This window comes from Thamnophis elegans, unplaced genomic scaffold, assembly GCF_009769535.1.
Source record: "Thamnophis elegans isolate rThaEle1 unplaced genomic scaffold, rThaEle1.pri scaffold_131_arrow_ctg1, whole genome shotgun sequence".
In the NCBI taxonomy this organism is placed as follows: Eukaryota; Metazoa; Chordata; class Lepidosauria; order Squamata; family Colubridae; genus Thamnophis; species Thamnophis elegans.
In genome coordinates, this window is record NW_022473601.1 from 31,848 (window position 1) to 51,595 (window position 19,748).

General features: G+C 51.0%; 1 protein-coding gene across 1 annotated transcript; it reads left to right on the forward strand.

Moving 5' to 3' along the window:
• Positions 1 to 1,150: 1,150 nt before the first annotated feature.
• HSPA12B (heat shock protein family A (Hsp70) member 12B) lies at positions 1,151 to 16,418 on the forward strand. Its single transcript, XM_032238361.1, has 10 exons — positions 1,151 to 1,228; positions 3,581 to 3,767; positions 5,539 to 5,643; positions 7,134 to 7,250; positions 7,878 to 8,049; positions 8,996 to 9,082; positions 10,308 to 10,412; positions 12,495 to 12,753; positions 13,859 to 13,962; positions 15,393 to 16,418. The coding sequence occupies exons 1-10, from the start codon at positions 1,221 to 1,223 to the stop codon at positions 16,034 to 16,036; spliced, it is 1,788 nt and encodes a 595-aa protein (XP_032094252.1). The 5' UTR covers positions 1,151 to 1,220; the 3' UTR covers positions 16,037 to 16,418.
• The last annotated feature ends 3,330 nt before the right edge of the window (positions 16,419 to 19,748 follow it).

Here is a 19,748-nt window from a genome sequence, read left to right on the forward strand (position 1 = left end):
CGATTCGATTATTATTGTTTAGTTTCTACATTCCACTCTTTGAGGCTCTAGGGCAGGGGGCTCAAACTCAAGGCCCAGGGGCCAATGTTCCCTCTAATGTTTTCTCCGTGTGCGCGGAAAAGTATAGCGTTTGAGCGGCACATTTTCATGCCTGAGCACCTGGATTTTTTTTCACAGATGTCAGCGACCGGCCCAGCTGCGCCGCGTAGCTGAAACTGGTAGTCTGGGCCAGCTCTGGTCCCACCGTCACCGCCAAATAACATAGTCCATAAACATACAAACAGTCCGGTACACAAAGTTTGCTAGCAGTTGCAAAACTTACAATAGCTCACGCTGATCACTATACGGCACTTCTAACAGCCAGCTTCCAAACACTCCGATCAGATCAGCATCTAACAGTGATTCTGGCTCCCTCTTATGGCCGATTGAGGAAACAGCAACCAATCACATTTTACAGCATGATTTAAAGAAACAGGAACAGCTTTGTTACATGATTTATATATTGCCAACCCAACCATTAGATTATATTCCTAACAGAATTCATCCACTCATCCAACCATTTTGCCAGCTGCCCCAGAACTACATGCTTTGGGAGGTTCTGTTGGACCTTCCTTCCAATCGGCCTCCAGCCTCCCATGTTGTTTCCAGTGGTTTTTCCCCCAGCTTGGAACAGAACCAGATGGATTTTTCGTCCTCCCAACAGTCCTACGCGAAGGGCTGTTTTTTAAGCCTCCGTCTTCCCTTCTCTTCTTCGCCAGGGACAAATGGGGAGCGGTCCCGAACCCCATCTCCGCCAAGTTCTCCCGGGCTCCACAGCTGCAGCATCGCACCCCTCACCCCATCTCAGTCACCGGTAAGCAGAAGCCGCCACCCACCCCCCATTTGATCAACACCCACGCCCCAAAACAGGAGATAAGTGGGCTTGTCGAGTGGTGCTGAAGCCCTGGACCTGTGCTGGCTGGGGAATTCTGGGAGTTGGAGTCCACAAATCTTAAAGGGTCCGAGGTTCGTGTCCCGGAGCCCAGATTGGAGCATGTGGGGCAGGCCCAGGGGCCTCTCCCTCCTTGCGGGCCCTCCGGCATCCCGGTGTGTGTCTTTTGCAGAGGAATGACATCGGGAGGCGAGAGGCGGCTCCTTTCGGGGTGGTGGTGGCCATTGACTTTGGGACGACGTCCAGCGGCTACGCCTTCAGCTTCGTCAGCGACCCCGAGACCCTCCACATGATGAGGTAACCTCTGGGGCTGAAGGCCGGCTCTAAATCTCTCTCTCTCTCCCTTTCTTTTGCTCTTTTCTCCTCTCTCTCTTTCTATCTGTTTGTTTCTCTCTGTTTCTCTTTTACTCTTTTGCACTCTCTTTTCTTTTTCCCTCTTTCTCTGTTTTTTTCTCTCTCTTCCTTTCTCTTTCTGTCTCTTCTTTTCTCTCTCTTTTTCCCTTTTCTTTTCTCTCTCTCTTTCCCGCTTTCTCTGTATCTTTCTCGCTCTTATTCTCTTTTTCTTGTCTTACCCTCTTTCTCTCTCTCTTTCTCTCTCTCTTTCTCTCTCTCATTCTCTCTCTTTCTTCTCTGTTTCTCTATTTCTTTATTTTTTCTTTTATCTCTTTCTCTCGCTCTTTCACTCTCTTTTCTCTTTTTCCCTCTTTCTCTTTCTGTTTCTCTCTCTCTCTCTCTCTTCCTTTATCTTTATTTCTCTTTCTCATTCTCTCTCTCTCTATTTTCTCTTTTGTCTCTCTCTTTGCCTTTCTCTGTATCTCTTCCTTGCTGTCATTCTCTTTTTATTCTCTCTCTTTCTCTCTCTCTCTCCCTCTGTTTCTCTATTTCTCTCTTTTTTCTCTTTCTTCTCTTTCTCTCTTTTTTCTTTCTTCTCTTTCTCTCTTGCCTCTTTCATTCTGTATCTCTTTCTCTCTCTCTCTCTCTCTATCCCCCTTTCTCATTCTCTTTCTCTCTGCTTCCGTTTCTCTCTTTCTCTCCCTCTCTCCCTCCCTCCCCACTCTCTCTCTCTCTCTCGCACAGACACAAACACGGACAAATACCCAAACCAGAGAGACATTTATTCTTCAGATCTCCTCCGCAATCCTTGGCACAGGTCTCCGGGTATTCCATGCATGGATGAACAGAGAATATTTGTTTTCCACGAGCCTCTCTTCAGGCGGAAGCCCTGTGCCAAGGAAGGGAACTCACCTGCCCAGGTGTTTGCAAGAGACTGCACCCAGCAGTCAGCAGTCCCAACCTCTCTGCCTACGTGGAATTTGGGGGGACGGGCTTTAGATTATTTCTGGAGGGCAACAGAATTTTGTCCGGAATCCTTAAGGAGCCAAAAGTGAATTAAGTCCAAACTCCCGCTGAATTCCCTGGACCTTCATCTAATTCCTAGCAGGTGCTCTCTGTGACTCCAGCAGATTCCTCTGCAAAGGCTTTTAGCAATAAGTCAGCTAAATTGGATCTTCATATTTGAACCTGGCCTTTCATGGCTGACAAGTTGGGAATTAAAGGAAGGAAGGAAAGAAGGAAGGAGGGAGGGAAGAAGTGCAAGAGAGAGAAAGGAAGAAAAGAAGGAAAAAAGAGGAGAGGAAGGAAGGGAAAGGAGAAAAAAGGAGAAAAGGAGGAAGGGTGAGATGGAGGAAGAGAGCAAGGGAGGGAGGGAAGAAGTGGCGAGAGAGTGAAAGGAAGGAAAGAAGGAAAAAATAAGGGGAGGAAGGAAGGAAAAGGAGAAAAAAGGAGAGAAGGAGGAAGGGTGAGATGGAGAGAGGGAGCAAGGGAGGAAGGGAAGAAATGGCAAGAGAGAAAGGAAGGAAAGAAGGAAGGAAAAAAGAGGGGAGGAAGGAAGGAAAAGGAGAAAAAAGGAGAGAAGGAGGATGAGGGAGGATGGGAGGGAGGGAAGAAGTGGCAAGAGAAAGGAAGGAAAGAAGGAAAAAAGAGGGGAGGAGGGAAGGAAAAGGAGAAAAAAGAGAGAAGGAGGATGAGATGGAGGGAGCAAGGGAGGGAGGGAAGAAGGAAGGAAAAAATAAGGGGAGGAAGGAAGGAAAAGGAGAAAAAAGGAGAGAAGGAGGAAGGATGAGATGGAGAGAGGGAGCAAGGGAGGGAGGGAAGAAATAGCAAGAGAGAAAGGAAGGAAAGAAGGAAAAAAGAGGGGAGGAAGGTAGGAAGGAAAAAGAGAAAAAAAGGAGAGACAGATGAGAGGAAGGGAGGGAGCGAAGAAGGGGCAAGGGGGAGGAAGGAAGGAATAGCAATAGCAATAGCAGTAGACTTATATACCGCTTCATAGGCCTTTCAGGCCTCTCTAAGCGGTTTACAGAGAGTCAGCATATTGCCCCCAACAACAATCTGGGTCCTCATTTTACCCACCTCGGAAGGATGGAAGGCTGAGTCAACCCTGAGCCGGTGAGATTTGAACCGCTGAACTGCTGATCTAGCAGTAGCCTGCAGTGCTGCATTTAACCACTGCGCCACCTTGGAAGAAAAGGAGGAGGAAGGAAAAAGAGAAAAAGGGAAGAGAGAAGGAGGAAAGAGGGAGGGATGGAGGGACATGGCCTTCCTGTCAGGGGGGGCGGGAGAATTAATTCCACTTTGGGTTTTCCCTGGCAGGAAGTGGGAAGGGGGAGACCCTGGAGTGGCCCACCAGAAGACCCCCACCAGCCTTCTCCTGACGCCGGAAGGCGCCTTCCACAGCTTCGGCTACACGGCGCGGGACTATTACCACGACCTGGACCCCGAGGAGGCCCACGAGTGGCTCTACTTTGAGAAGTTCAAGATGAAGATCCACAGCTCCAGCGTGAGTCCATTCCCAGGAAAAAACCTCAGGGCCAAAACAGAGGAAGTCGAGAGAAAAGAAGGACCAGGGGAGACACGAGAGCATCTTCCGATATCTCAGGGGCTGCCCCAAAGAAGAAGAGGGGGGCCGGGGGGGGTTCAACCTATTCTCCAAGGCACCAGAAGGCAGGACATGAAGGAATGGAGGGCAATTAAACAAGGAGAGAAGCAACCTTGAGTGAAAGGGGGAATTTCCTGAGAGTGAGGACAAGGAGAATAGAATGAGCTGGAAGGGACTACGGAGGACCTCTACTCCAGCTCAAGTAGGAGAAGTTATACAAATAACCAATGGAACTCATTGCCACCAGAAGTTGTGGGTGCTCCATCACTGGAGGTTTTCAAGAAGAGACTGGACGGCCACTTGTCTGGAACGGCATAAGGCAGTGGTTCCCAAACTTGGCAACTTTAAGACATGTGGACTTCAACTCCCAGAATTCTCCAGCCAGCAGAGAATTCTGGGAGTTGAAGTCCACAAGTCTTAAAGTTGCCAAGTTTGGAGAATTCTGGGAGTTGAAGTCCACAAGTCTTAAAGTTGCCAAGTTTGGGAACCACTGGTATAAGGCATCCTGCTTGAACAGGGGGTTGGACTAGAAGACCTCCAAGGTCCCTTCCAACTCTGTTATTCCATTATCCCGCCTAGCATTGAATGGGTTAAAACTACCAGAAAACCAGGACTGGGGGGGGGGACATGAGAACAATCGTCCAGTATTTGGGGGGGGGGCTGCCAAAAAGATGAGGGGGGGGTCAATTTATTTTCAAAAGCCCCCGAAGGCAGGACAAGAAGAAGCAATGGATGGAAACTAATCAAGGAGAGAAGCAACCGAGAATTAAGGAGGAATTTCCTGGCAGGGAGGACAATGAACCAGTGGAACTGCTTGCCACTAGAGGTTGTGGGTCTGGAGTGGTAGAGGGTCTCCTGCTTGAGCAGGGGGCTTGGACTAGAAGACCTCCAAGGTCCCTCCCTTCCAGCTCTATTCGGATTGGTTGAGAACTGGTATGGGAAGACATCCCATTGGGGTCTCCTTGGGTGCGGGAGACTAGAACTCCCCTCATTCCAGCTCACCAGGTTCATGGGAAGTGTAGTCCAAACAGCGGGGGCCCCAAAACGCCAAGGATGAGGTGGTCAAAATGACTTACAACTTTATGACCTTAAATTTTGATGCTTTCTTCTCTCCCCCCCTCACCCCAGCAATCACATGACAGCATTTTATTACCCTTTTGCCCAAGAACAGCAATGTCAGTCAGTCCTCAACTTACAACAGTTCCGTTTAGTGACCGTTCGGAGTGACGCCGCCGCTGGAAAAAGGGACTTATGACCGTTTTTTTCACACTTACGGCTGTTGCAGGCTTCCTGTGGGGGCCCCCCCCATGATCAAAATTCAGAGGCTTGGCCACTGACTCATATTTATGACGGTTTTGCAGCATCCCGTGATCCATTTTTGTGACCTCCTGACAAGCGAAGCCAAAGGGGAAGCCAGGTTCACTTAACAACCGGATTGCTAAATTAAACCACGGCAGTGATTCGGTTAACAACGGTGGCCAGGAAGGTCGTAAAAAAAATGGGACGAAACTTATTTCACAACTGTCTCGCTTAGCAACAGAAGTTTCGGGCTGAACTGTGGTCGTAAGTCGAGGAGTACGTGGAAATGGTCCCCCCTGTCTCGTTTCCGTGGCTCCCGGAGAGAGATGGGGGAGGGGTGTGAGGCGTCCTTTGACGGTGGTCTTTTTCCCAGGACCTGAGCCTGAAGACGGAACTGGCGGCCGTCAACGGGAAGAAGGTTCAGGCGCTGGAGGTCTTCGCTCACGCCCTCCGCTTCTTCAGGCAGCAGGCCGTGCGGGTGAGAGGAGGAGGAGGAGGGGCAGAGCTCCCCGTGCCCCCAGGGAGGGGGCGGGTGGGAGAGATTGTCTACCTGGGAGGGAGGGAGGGAGGGAGGGAGGGAGGAAAGGAGAAAAAGAAAGGAATGAGACAGGTGAAAGAGAGAGAGGAGAAGGAGGATGGAAGGAAGAATGAGGAAGGAGGGAGGAAGGAAGGAAGAAATCAAAGGGAAAGGAAGGAAGGAAATGAAGGAAGGAAGAAGGAGGGAGGGAGGAAGGAAAGGGAAAGAGAAAAAGAAAGGAGGAATGAGACAGGTGAAAGAGAGAGAGGAGGAGGAGGAAGGAAAGCAGGAGGATGGAGGGACGGAGGGAGGAAGGAGGGAAGAAATCAAAGGGAAGGAAGGAAGGAAGGAAAGGAAGGAAGGAAGGAAGGAAAGGAAGGAAGGAAGGAAGGAAGAAGGAGGGAGGGAGGAAGGAAAGGGAAAGAGAAAAAGAAAGGAAGAATGAGACAGGTGAAAGAGAGAGAGGAGGAGGAGGAAGGAAAGCAGGAGGATGGAGGGACAGAGGGAGGAAGGAAGGAAGAAATCAAAGGGGAAGGAAAGAAGGAAGGAGGGAGGGAGGGAGGGGGAAGGAAAGGGAAAGAGAAAAAGAAAGGAGGAATGAGACAGGTGAAAGAGAGAGAGGAGGAGGAGGAAGGAAAGCAGGAGGATGGAGGGACGGAGGGAGGAAGGAAGGAAGAAATCAAAGGGGAAGGAAAGAAGGAAGGAAAGAAGGAGGGAGGGAGGAAGGAAAGGGAAAGAGAAAAAGAAAGGAAGAATGAGAAGGTGAAAGAGAGAGAGGAGAAGGAAAGCAGGAGGATGGAGGGACGGAGGGAAGAAGGAAGGAAGAAATCAAAGGGAAGGAAGGAAGGAAGGAAAGGAAGGAAGGAAGGAAGGAAAGGAAGGAAGGAAGAAGGAGGGAGGGAGGGAGGAAGGAAAGGGAAAGAGAAAAAGAAAGGAAGAATGAGACAGGTGAAAGAGAGAGAGGAGGAGGAAGGAAAGCTGGAGGATGGAGGAACGGAGGGAGGAAGGAAGGAAGAAATCAAAGGGGAAGGAAAGAAGGAAGGAGGGAGGGAGGGAGGGAGGAAGGAAAGGGAAAGAGAAAAAGAAAGGAAGAATGAGACAGATGAAAGCAAGAGAGGGGGAGGGAGGAAAGCAGGAGGATGGAGGGAGGAATCAAATAGGAAGGGAGGAGGGAGGAAGGGTGGAGGGAGAAAGGAGGAAAGGAAAAGGAAAGAGAAAAAGAAAGGAAGAAGGAGTGATGAAGGAGTGGGGGGGGAGGGAGGAAAGCAGGGGGAGGGAGGGAGGGGGGAGGGAAGGACCCTCCCAGTAGTTTCTTCATTGTAAATCAGGGGCTGCTTTAAGACTTGTCGACTTCAACTCCCAAAATCCCCAGCCAGCGTATCTGAGGGGATGGGTTTCCTTCTGCCCTGTTCTGCAGCCGGGACCCCCTGTGACGGCCCCCTCTTTTGCAGGAGCTGAAGGACCAGTGCCCGGCCTTCCCTGTGGCCGATGCCATCCGGTGGGTCATCACGGTGCCCGCCATTTGGAAACAGCCGGCTAAACAGTTCATGAGGGAAGCTGCCTATTTGGTGAGTACTGGTTTTCTTTTCTTTCCTTCCTTCCTTCCTTCCTTCCTTCCTTCCTTCCTTCCTTCCTTCCTTTCTTTCTTCTTTCTCTCTCTCTCTCTGTGTCCATCCCCTCCTCTATCTATCTATCTATCTATCTATCTATCTATCTATCTATCTATCTATCTATCTATCTATCTATCTATCTATCTAAAGATTCCCATCACACAGACCTAATTCTAATCTCCTTTCTATAAATCTTAGCCGTTGCTTATTTGGGAGGGGGGGGGTCTTTCCTCTTTCTTCCAACCATCGATAAAATTTGTCCCGGGTCTTATAACAGTCTGATTCCTCTTTGTTCTTCAGTTCCCATGTTTAATTTATCCATTTCAGCACACAGGTTGGAGTTTTCCTAATTATTTCCCCTTCTGGAGGAATTTCCCAGGGGATTCCTGAACTCCTCCTGCAGGGGCCTCTCCTGGGCCAGCCGGTCAGAGGGAGCAGGGACGTCCTCCAGGGGAGATGGCCAATGTAGAACAGAGGTTGGGGCCTTTCTCCAACCTGGCGCCCTCCAGATGTGCCTTCTTGCCAGGGGGGTCCCTTCTGGCTAATGAATGGAGCCCCCCCCCCTTCAACCATCCTTCCTTCCAGGCGGGCCTGGTGTCTTTGGAGAACCCCGAGCAGCTGCTGATTGCTCTGGAGCCCGAAGCGGCTTCCATCTATTGCCGGAAACTTCGCCTCAACCAGCTGATCGACCTCAGCTACAGACCCCAGGCCAACGGACTGGCGCCTGACCTGCCCATCGACTCCAGCTTCAGGCAGGGTAGGTGAGCCAGGGCCCTGCCAAGCAGGACGGACAAGGCCAGCGGGCAGGCAGGGGAACAAGGAGGACCAGGGAGGATCTCCATCGCTCCGGGCTTGAAACGAGGGGTCTCTCGGGCCCTCTCCGAACCAGGTCCTTCGCTTGCAGGCGTTTCGTGAGCCAGCCAGCTAACAGCATCAGTGCTAAGAGGGAGCGGGGTTTTCAGAGTGCAGGACAGCAGGAGGGGGAGGCGGAAGTGGGAGGAGGAGGGGAAGAGAAATAATAATAATCCTTGGTGCTCTCTGAGCTTGGTGGTTTTCTTGCAGACATTTAAGTACCGAACTAGGCAACATCATCAGTGCTGGAAGAGTGTGGAGGCTGAAGGGGGAGGAGGAGGAGGAGGAGGAGGAGGAGGAGGAGGAGGAGGAGGAGGAGGAGGAGGAGGAGGAGGAAGAGGAAGAGGAAGAGGAGGAGGAAGAATAATAATCCTTGGTGCCCTTTGGGCTTAGTGGTTTTCTAGCACTTTTAATGACCCAACTAGGTAATATCATCAGTGCTGGAGGAGTGTGTAGTTTGAAGCGGGGGGGGGGGGGAGGAGGATTGTGGGGTCCTCTCTGAGCTTGGCTGTAAGGAAGCCAGGATGACACCCCGAGTGGTTCAGGGTTTCTTTGTTGCTGCTTGCCAAGAGCCAAGGTGGCGCAGTGGTTAAATGCAGCACTGCAGGCTACTGCTAGATCAGCAGGTCAGCGGTTCAAATCTCACCGGCTCAGGGTTGACTCATCCTTCCATCCTTCCGAGGTGGGTAAAATGAGGACCCAGATTGTTGTTGGGGGCGATATGCTGACTCTGTAAACCGCTTAGAGAGGGCTGAAAGCCCTATGAAGCGGTATATAAGTCTACTGCTATTGCTATTGCCCATCGCCAGGCATGTGGTGCCACCCTCTGCCCTCTCTCTCTCTTCCCGCAGCTCGAGAACAGCTCCGACGCTCCAGGCACAGCCGGACCTTCCTGATCGAGTCCGGGGTGGGCGAACTCTGGTCGGAAATGCAGACAGGTAGGGGCCTCTGGGGAAGGCTGGCTGGCTGGGAACGCTGGGCACGGGAGTCCCAACCTGCCTGACCGGCCCCGTTGCTTGGAAGGCAGAGGGTGAAGCGTTGGCACAGAGGAGGCTGGGCAGAGAAGGGGGCATCAACAAGGGGCCGGAAGAGGAAGGGAGGAGGAGAGGGGTAGAGAGTTGGAAGGGACCTCTGGAGGTCATCTAGTCCAACCCCCTGCCCAAGCAGGAGACCCCTAACCCTCTCCCCACCCGCACGCAGGCAGTCCTCGACTTGTGACCATATTTGAGCCCAAAACCTCCATTCCGTTCAATTCCATCGCCAAGCAAGAGAGTCGCTGAGTGAGCTTCGCCCCCTTTTTAACGACCTTTCTTGCCACCGTTGTTAAGCGAACCACCGCAGTTGTTGGATGAGTCGCACGGTTGCTAAGTGAACCTGGCTTCGGGTGTTCGCGTGACCCGGGGATGCTGCAACTGTCATAAATATGAGTCAGTTGCCCGTTTTGACCCCATGATGATGGGGGATGCTGAAACGGTCGTAAAGTGTGAAAATCAGGCCTACGTGACCGGGCTTTTTTTAAAGTGCTATTGTAATTTTGGACGGTCGCTAAACGAATCCTTGTGATTCAAGGACTGCCTGTATGGACAAGGAGAGGATTCGATCTGGCCGGCTGAATCCAGAACGTCCCAGGCTGGAGAAGTTTCCTCCTGCTCCTCTTCTTCGGGGAGAAGTTGGGTTGAGCCTGGCTTCTCCCCAGGAGCCCTGTGGGGAGATGGGTACAAGGTTCATACGATCACGCCTTAATCCCATCGCCCTGGAGCTGGAGGGGGGAGATCTTTGTTATGTAGAGTAGACTGACCCAGGCCTTTTAATGGCCCATTGACAAAGGCGGGGGCTATTAAGAGTCCGTCTGTTGTTTCCTGCCTAAAAACACGTTTCTCCATTTCTGCTCCAGGAAAAATACAATATTCTGCCTTTTCAATATTTCCCAAGATATTTCATTTTCCTAAGAGTGGGTGCAAACTTCCTATAGAACAATGACCGGGTGTGACATCATGCCGATATGATGTGTGTGTGTGTGTGTGTGTGTGTGTGTGTGTGTAGCTTCCTCTTCCTGCTCCGTGCACCTATTCCCCAAACATTTCAAGGGGGGGGGAACCTGGGTGACAATCCTGGCATACCTTCAACAAGCCTCGCCTTACCTGTCTTTCCTTTGCTGGGCAGGCGACCGCTACATCGTGGCCGATTGTGGGGGGGGGACCGTGGATCTGACCGTCCATCAGATCGAACAGCCCCAGGGCACCTTGAAAGAGCTCTATAAGGCGTCAGGTGAGGCTGGTGGGGGGGGGGCTCTCGGGGGTCGCGGGAAGAGAAATCTGCTCCGATTGGAAAGGAGGACTCTTGTTTATGGATGAGCCGAACCAGCAAAGGCAGGTTGTTCTGGCACAACTGACAAATCGGTTGATGGAGCTTTATGGGTTTCTGTGATTCTGAACTGTTCTGGGGATTGGGCAATGGAGGCGGCTTTTGTGTCTTTTTGCCCTTTCAATGGTGGTGAGTTCATCCTATTACGTTCTAAAAGTTCGTCGCCTGTTCTTAGAATTTAAGTGGGGCCAATGCAAATTCTTCATCCCGTCACCTGGAGCTGAAGGTGTTTTGTTGGTGAATAGATTAACCGCGTCTTTCTTAATGGGCACAAAACGCCCATCTCTAAAGACTTCAGGCATCTGCTGGGGGCTGTTTAACCATGCAGGAAACTAGGGTTAGTCTCTGCCTTTAAGAGCATATTTCTCCATTTCTCCTCTTGGGGAAATATACAATTCTGCCGCTTTTGAGAGTCCCCAAAATATTTCATTCTCCAAGGGGAGGGTCTAATTATTTAAGAGAAAATTCAATTGAAGGACTGTCATTTCCCAATATATCTTCTTGTCTCTCATCCCCTCCAAACTGTTATGGTGTCAACTATTCTAAGGTGGCTCAGTGGCTAAGATACTAAGCTTGTCGATTGGAAATGTTGGTAGTTCGGCGGTTCGAATCCCTAGTATAATGGAGTGAGCTCCCGTGACTTGTCCCAGCTTCTGCCAACTTAGCAGTTCGAAAGCACGTAAAAAAAATGCAAGTAGAAAAATAGGAACCACCTTTGGTGGGAAGGGAACAGCGTTCCGTGCGCCTTCAGGCGTTGAGTCATGCCGGCCACATGACCACGGAGACGTCTTCGGACAGCGCTGGCTCTTCGGCTTTGAAACGGAGATGAGCACCGCCCCCTGGAGTCGGGAACGACTAACACACTATTCTAAGTGTTAAAAGTGCTGTTTCAGCTTTTAGACCAGCTTGTTGAACCTGGAGCTTTTGAGAGGGAGTGAACCCCGGCCCCATCATCTGAGATATGCAGGGGATTATAGGAATTGGGAGTCTTTCTGTATCTACAGCAGTGTTTCTCAACCTTGGCAACTTGAAGATGTCTGGACTTCAACTCCCAGAATTCCCCAGCCAGCGAATTCGCTGGCTGGGGAATTCTAGGAGTTAAAGTCCAGACATCTTCAAGTTGCCAAGGTTGAGAAACACTGATTTACAGAGACCGCCAAGATTGGAGAATTAAGCCTTTAATGTGCAAAAACAGTCAATACAGTAAAACATACGCTTTTGGTGTGCCCGACTGATTGAAATGCTTGCCATCAGCGTGGTTTTGCAAGTTGTAAAGAACATACAAAAAGAGGAGAAAGGGGTGTGTGTGTGAGGACTGGGGATAAAGCAGCCTCTCTCTGAACTTTCTCCTATAATTTTCTGTAGGAAAAAGATTTTTAAATTTCTCTTCCTGCAAAAGCGGCTCTGCTGTATTTATCCTAGGGCTCCATCTAGTGGCTACAAGTGAAAAGACTCCACGACCCAAAAAAAAAATCTTGGAAAAAGATTAATCTCTTCTTTACATTTTTTTTTCAAGTTTTAAAATTGATTTTTTCCCCCTCAAAAAAGTGAGGGGTTCAGTTCAACCTCACCCGAAGGACGACTTTTAAGCGAACGTCATTTAACTATTTTTAAATCTAGTCCCGTGAGAGCTTAGCTGATATTCACTTTCTTTGGACTTTTCTTACCAGTAGATCCTTCCAGCAGGGGGCAGCCTTGAGCCACGTTTATTTCTCTTTAATTTTGGTTTTAATTTTTGACAGATGATTGGCATGTGTTTATTCCGAGCATGCTTGGAACTCAGTCATCAGTCACGGAGTTTAAACATGCTTGAAATAAACTCTGACAAAAAGAAAAACAATTAAAAATAACAAATGCATGCATTCAAAAAAAAAACCCCATAAAACTGAAAGAAGAACCTCAATGGGCCACTGGGGGACCCAGAAGGTGCCCAGAAACCCCCTGGCTCTTGACCTGCTCTCCTTCTGCTCTTGGCTCCCCTTCCAGGAGGTCCCTACGGGGCTGTTGGGGTGGACTTGGCCTTTGAGAAGCTGCTCTGCCAGATATTTGGTGAAGACTTCATCGCCACCTTCAAGGCCAAACGCCCGGCCGCCTGGGTGGACCTGACCATCGCCTTCGAGGCCCGGAAGCGGACGGCCGCCCCCCACCGCACCAACCCCCTCAACATCTCCCTGCCCTTCTCCTTCATTGACTTCTACCGGAAGCACCGCGGGCAGAACGTGGAGACGGCCCTCAAGCGCAGCAGGTCGGAGGTTGGGGAGAAGAGGAGGGGGGGGAGAGAGAGATGATTGATAGATAGATGATAGATAGATAGATAGATAGATAGATAGATAGATAGATAGATAGATGATATAGATAGATAAGAGATAAGATAGTTAGATAGATGATAGATAGATAGATGATAGATAGATAAGAGATAAGATAGATAGATAGATAAGAGATAAGATAGTTAGATAGATGATAGATAGATAAGTTAGATAGATAAGATAGAAAGAGAGAGATAAGATAGGTAAGATAGATAGATGATAGATAGATAAGAGATAAGATAGATAGATAGATAGATAGATGATAGATAGATGATAGATAGATAAGAGATAAGATAGTTAGTTAGATAGATAAGTTAGATAGATAAGATAGAGAGACAGATAAAGATATGATAGATAGATAGATAGATAAGATAGTTAGATAGATAGATGATAGAGAGAGATTGATAGATAGCAATAGCAGTTAGACTTCTATACCGCTTCATAGGGCTTTCAGCCCTCTCCAAGCGGTTTTACAGAGTCAGCATATCGCCCCCAACAACAATCCAGGTCCTCATTTTACCCACCTCGGAAGGATGGAAGGCTGAGTCAACCCTGAGCCGGTGAGATTAGAACCGCTGAACTGCAGATAACAGTCAGCTGAAGTGGCCTGCAGTGCTGCACCCTAACCACTGCGCCACCTTGGCTCTGATGATAGATGATAGATAGATGATAAGACAGACAAGATAGATAGGTAGGCTGGCAGGCAGGCAGAGATGAGAGATAATAGACAGAGACAGGTAGATAGATGATAGACAGATATAAGAGAGGGGGGAGGGGGGAGGATTGCAGCAGAGAAGAAAAAATTGTGAGTTTGCATGTGTCTGTTTGTGTGTGTGTCTTTGTGTGTGTGTATGACTGAGTGAGTGTGGGGAGGTGACTTTGAACCCCCAGACTTCTAGGCCACTGATGGGTTCAAGGCCCTCCCCACCGTCTTCCCCTCCGGCTTAGCCGCAGCTTCCCTCAGTCCAGGATGTTTCGTGCTAAAAGGAGAGACCCCCCCCCCTTTCTCATCCCCCCCTTTTGTTTCCCCCCTTGCCTTCCCAGCATGCACCTGGTGAAGTGGTCTTCCCAAGGGATGCTGCGCATGTCTCCCGAGGCCATGAACGAGCTCTTCCAGCCCACCGTCAGCCAGATCATCAAGCACATTGGTGAGTCCTCCGGGGTCCCTTCCCACATCTCAAGAGATCACGGGACTTCCTGCTTTTTTCTTGGAAGAGGTTTCGCTTCTCATCCAAGAAGCTTCTTCAGCTCTGGGTTAGGCTTGAGCGAAACCTCTTCAAAAGAAAAACCAAGGAAGTCCAGTGGCCTCTTGAAAAACCACCTGTGGGCATTGCATAATGCAACAACCGGTTCAGCCAGAACCAAAACTGTGAGCATGCACATGGCATCAAACGGCAAGGATATGGGATGGGATAGCGCTGCAGCAGGTGGGCGGGGCCTGCCGCTGCTCAGAACTAGCAGTTTGCCTGAACCGGTCCGAACCGGTGGCAGCCCCCCCTCTGCCTTTGGGACAGCCATGGCCTGGATGGCTGAGAAGCTCCAGATCTCCTGGGACGTCACGCAAAACCTGTGATGTCCTCCGTCGTTTCAGTTGTAGGACGAAAGTTCGTGAGGACTTGGTCCCCTTCTCTTCATTACGCTACACCAGTGATGGCGAACCTTTTCTCCCTCGGGTGTCGAAAGCACACGTGCCCAAACCCATAATCTAATGCCCCCCACGTCTTGCCCCCTGCGTATGTGTGCACGACCCACCCCCATACTGACTTGTGAATGCGCGCGCAGCTTTTTTGGTTCCTGGGGAGGGTGAAAACGGCCTTCCCCGCCCTCTGGAGGCCTCCCGGAGGCTGGAAACAGCCTGTTTCCCGACTTCCGATGGGCCAGGTAGGCCCTTTTTTTGCCCTCCCCAGGCTCCAGAGCCTTTCCTGGAGCCTGGTGAGGGTGGAAACGGCCTCCCCCCGAGGCTGAAAACACCCTCCCAGAGCCTCTGCGCGAGCGCTGTACTTACCTGGCATTGCGTGGAGACTCCTGGGAAGGGAAGCGTGGGGTGGCCAGCCAAAAATCAGCTGCGCTGGAGCCGAGCTAGGGCAACGGTTCATGTGCCCGCTTGATATGACTCCGCGTGCCACCTGTTTGCCATCACAGCACTAGGCATACCCAATCCATGCAACCTTTCTCCCTACTCAAGGGTGGAGGTCAACCATCAGCTAAATCAAACTCAATTTCATTGAAAGCCAGGGGGGGGAGGTAAACTGGATGGGCGTGGCCAGCTTGACACCACTCCAAAACTGCTGGCGTGTTTCCTCTTCACATTGGGTAGACCAGGCTGAAGTGATGTGGGCCAGCCCCTCACATTTTTCAAGACGGTCCCACGGGCCGGATCCAGACCACATCGTGCGCTGGATCCGGCCCGCGGGCCTTGTGTTTAGACACCCGTGAGCTAAATGATGAAGAAAGAGATCGTTTGTGCCTCTCTCGGCCTCTCAACTCGGTCCGATGTCCAGCTTCGCCCCTCAGTTGGACAAAGGCAACCTTCTTCTCACCTCCTTCTCTTTCCAACCTCTTCTTCTTCTCCCGCCAGACGACCTCATGAAGAAGCCCGAGGTGAAAGACATCAAATTCTTCTTCCTGGTGGGCGGATTTGCCGAGTCGGCCATTTTGCAGCACGCCGTCCAATCTGCCTTCAGCAGCTCCTGCCGAGTCATCATCCCTCAAGACGTGGGGCTGACCATCCTCAAAGGGGCCGTGCTCTTCGGTCTGGACCCCACCATCGTCCGGGTGAGGCGCTCGCCCTTGACCTACGGCGTTGGCGTCCTGAACAAGTTCGTGGAGGGGAAACACCCCAAGGAGAAGTTGCTGGTTAAGGAAGGGAAGAACTGGTGCACCGACATCTTCGAGAAGTTTGTCTCGGTGGACCAGTCGGTGGCCTTGGGCGAAGTGGTGCAGAGGAGCTACTGCCCAGCCCGGGTGGGTCAACGCAAGATCATCATCAACATCTACTGTTGCGCCACAGATGATGCGGTCTACATCACCGATCCGGGGGTGAGGAAGTGCGGCACCATCAGCCTGGAATTGGAGGAACTGGACGAGCCCGGCTCGCCCAAGAAAAGCCGGCGGGAGATCAGGGCCAGCATGCAGTTTGGCGATACGGAGATCAAGGTGGCCGCCATGGACGTGTGGACCTCCAAGACCGTGCGGGCGTCCATCGACTTCCTCTCCAATTGAGGTCCAGAAGTGGAGAGGACTCTGGACTGGCAGATCATCAGAAGCTGGGAGACACCATTCCTCAGTGTCGCGAGCCGCCATTTGGTGACTCAGATTCATGGATTCAGCCCAATCCGTTGGCCAATTTTTGGGGTGGGTGGGTGGATTTAGGTCACGAACCTGCCAAAAACAGCAAGGTGGAACTTCTCATGGCCAACGGGCTGGTGGGGTGGGTAACTGTTGGGATGCACTGGGTCAAAAGTGGGGAAGCGCAGGGAATTGTGGCCTTGGAAGGGTAACTTCTAAAGCTCTTGAGATCTGAGAACATCTCCCGTTTCTTCAATGGTCATCTTGGACCAGAGGTCTTTGGCTTCCCAAGAAAACCAGTTATGGGTTCTGGAGTCCTAACTTTGTCTATAAAAATGGATATTTGGATGTTGTGATTCATTCGGCCTTCTAACGCTTGAGGACATCAATAACCAGAAGGGCCTCAAAAAAATTACCCATCATGAAAAATGAGGTAAAGTCTCACGGGATAAATCTGGTTCCATAACGTACTACAGGTAATCCTTGACGTACAACTGTTCACTTAATGACCGTTCAAAGGTACAACGGCACTGAAAAAAGTGACTTGCGACCATTTTTCGCACTTACGACCGTTGTAGCATCCCCATTGTCACATGATCCAAATTCAGACGCTTGGAAACTGGTTCATAGTTATGACGGTCGCAGTGTCCCTGGGGGGGGGGTCACATGATCCCCTTTTGCGACCTGAACGGGGAAGCCGGATTCACTTAACAACTGTTGTGATAACCACCACGGAAGTGATTCGCTGAACGACAGTGGCAGGAAAGGTCGTAAAACATGGCAAAGCTCCCTTGAGAAGTGTCTCGCTTAGCAACAGGGCTCCGTTGTGATTGTAAGCTGAGGACCACCTGTAACGCACACCCCAGAGTTAAGAACTGGGTGGCTGGAGGGAGGCCAGAGGTCATCTAGTCCAACCCTTCAGTTTTGCACACCCGAAGGGTCATTACACTACTACCTGTAGTGCAAACCTCTTGCAGGCCCATCTCACCAATGTGTAATCTTTTCCCAGTGTGGGTCTCTCGCTCCTCAGGTGTAAACCTCATGCGTTGAACCCCGAGTTTTCTTTCCAAAGAGCAGGTGTCCCCCCCTTTCATCCTGTTCTCCCAAAACTCTGGAGCGATAAAGCTGCCCCCCAGTTAAACTGGGGGAGACCCTAACTGGCATCTCCTGGGAAAACAGCCGGGCAGCTGAATCAAACCGGAGCTGCCCTGTGTACCCCCAACCATCTTCCCGCAAAGCATCCGAACCTTCCCTCGGCTCTGCTTCCCGAAGGCCGCTGCTCCCTTCACCCCAGATGGGTTCCTGGGAAGGCCTGGAGATCCCAGACTGGGAGGCTTGACTGGGCTGCTATTCGTTGGGTCTCTGAGTTGGGAGCGGGCAGGGATTCCCGCCGGGCAAAGAGGAGAAACCGCCCACGAATCAAGCACAAAGAACAGGAAGCAAATCCGTAGCACTGATGAGGTAACCTAGATGGGTAGCGAAACGTCCCAACCAAGTGAAACACCAAGGACCCCCACAGTTGTCATCTTCCTCCACCTCTCTGTAAACCCCATTCCTTAGTAGCACTGATGATGTTACCTAGCCGGGTCGTGAAATGTCTGCAAGAAAACCACCAAGTTCAGAAAACGCCAAGGACCCCACAGTCTTCCTCTCATTCCCCTCCCCCTCTCCGCAACCCCCCCTCCCTTCCAGCACTGATGACGTTACCCTGTTGGACGATGAAACGTCTGCAAGAAAAGCCAGCCAGCTCAGAGAGCACCAAGGACCCCAGTCATCCTCCTCCCCCCCTTCCTCATTCTCCTCCCCCTCCTCTCTGCAAACCCCTCTCCTTTCTAGCACTGAGGATGTTACCTAGTTGGGTCATGAAACATCTACCAAAAACTACCAAGCTCAAGAGACCATCAAAGTCCTCTTCCTCCTCCTCTCCATACACCCCATTCCCTTCTAGCACTGATGATATTCCCTAGTTGGGTAATGAAACGCCTGCAAGAATATCACCCAGGTGAGAATATACCAAGGACCCCCCATTCCAGAAGACCCACCCCAAAGGGGAATTTGGGCTCAAGGGTTTTAGGGCTGGCCCGAAAATACAAGCAGATCAAGTTTGGGGTGGAAAGAGAGGTGGGAAAGGGGTGGGACGCCACCAGAAAACCCACCATCTGGAGACTGAAGCAAAACAATGGGAGAAAAATCCCGTGGGAAGGAAGAAAACACTTCACACCAGAAGTCAAAACCACATTTCTCTGCCCCCCCCCCAACACACACACCTGTCTTCCCACCAGAGATCAGAAGAACAGAGGTAGCAGTTTTTTTTAATTTTTCAACTGAAATTTATTATTTTCTTTCGGAGAACATTTGCTTTTAAAAAAAGAAAATACCAAGAAACCCAAACGCAGGTTTTCTTAGAAGGGTAAGTAAAAGTGTGTTGCAGGGTGTTTTATACATAGGCACATAAAACCCACTGGTTCCTTCCCAAGAAGCCCACCGCATCCCTGCTGTGGTATCCCATGGGTCTTCCCCACAAAGAGGGGGAAGGGGAGGGAAGAGGGGAGACAGAAACAGACCCTTAACATTTGAATGGGAGCGACTCCCATCGGAAGAGGGCCCTTGTGTCTCTCGCAAGGCAGGATCCGAAGCTGTGGTTTCTCCAAAATATGGACCAGGCTGGGTTGGGAAGAGGGACCAGAGGCCCAAGGCTGCCCCCCACCCCATTATAAGCCAGGGAAAAGTCAGGAGCAGCTGTTGGGATGGTCCTTTTGGTTGAGGAGGGGTGGGGTCTTCCCGCCTGGGAGGTCTTCCTTGGAAGAGGTGAAGTCCTACCATGAGGGATGCCCATGAGATCTCCTTTGGAGGAGGAAGGAGAGAGGCTACGAAAGCCAAGCTTGGGAGATGTTTCCCAACGTCGTAGTGGACTTCCAACTCCCAGAATTCCTGTGGAGGAATTCTCCACCTGTCTTCCAAGTGGGCATGGTCCTCCCATGAAGGTCTTCTCCAACCATAACGTCAAAATCTTGCTGGGACATTGGCAAGGGTTAACGCCGCCCTCTTCCATTGACTTCACGCAAGTAGGGCCCAGTGCTTGCGCCAATGGGGTTAGGTCGGTGACGCGGTGCCCACCGTCCTGCTAATGTTGGCCTACTGAAGGACCCAACCTCAGCTGGACTTCTCTGTCCAGCCAAGATGGGCAAGGAGGACCTGGAGGCCAGGGTTAGGGTGTGGTGGGATGACGTCACGATGGAAGTCCCATCACCGTGGCCGGCGAACAGGCGTTGCGGGGAGTTAAAAGCCCTCACCCCTGAAACACGCTACACGGACCCAACTCATGAAGCTCACCAAAGACTCAACGCAAGTCGTGTGTTGGAAGATGGGAGTAGCTCACACAAGGATCTTGCTCTACTTAGCTAATGGTCGTCTTCTGAGTTCATCCCCTAGGGCAGGGGTCTCAAACCGTGGGCACTTTTAAGACTTGTGGACTTCAACTCCCAGAATTCCCTAGCCAGCCACGGGGAATTCCTTAAATCCCCAGAATTCCTTAGTCAGCCGTAGGGAATTCTGGGAGAAGTCCACGAGTCTTAAAGGGGCCTAGGTTGGAGACCCCCCGTCTTAGAACAGTGTTTCTCAAACTTGGAGACTTTAAGAGGGCTGG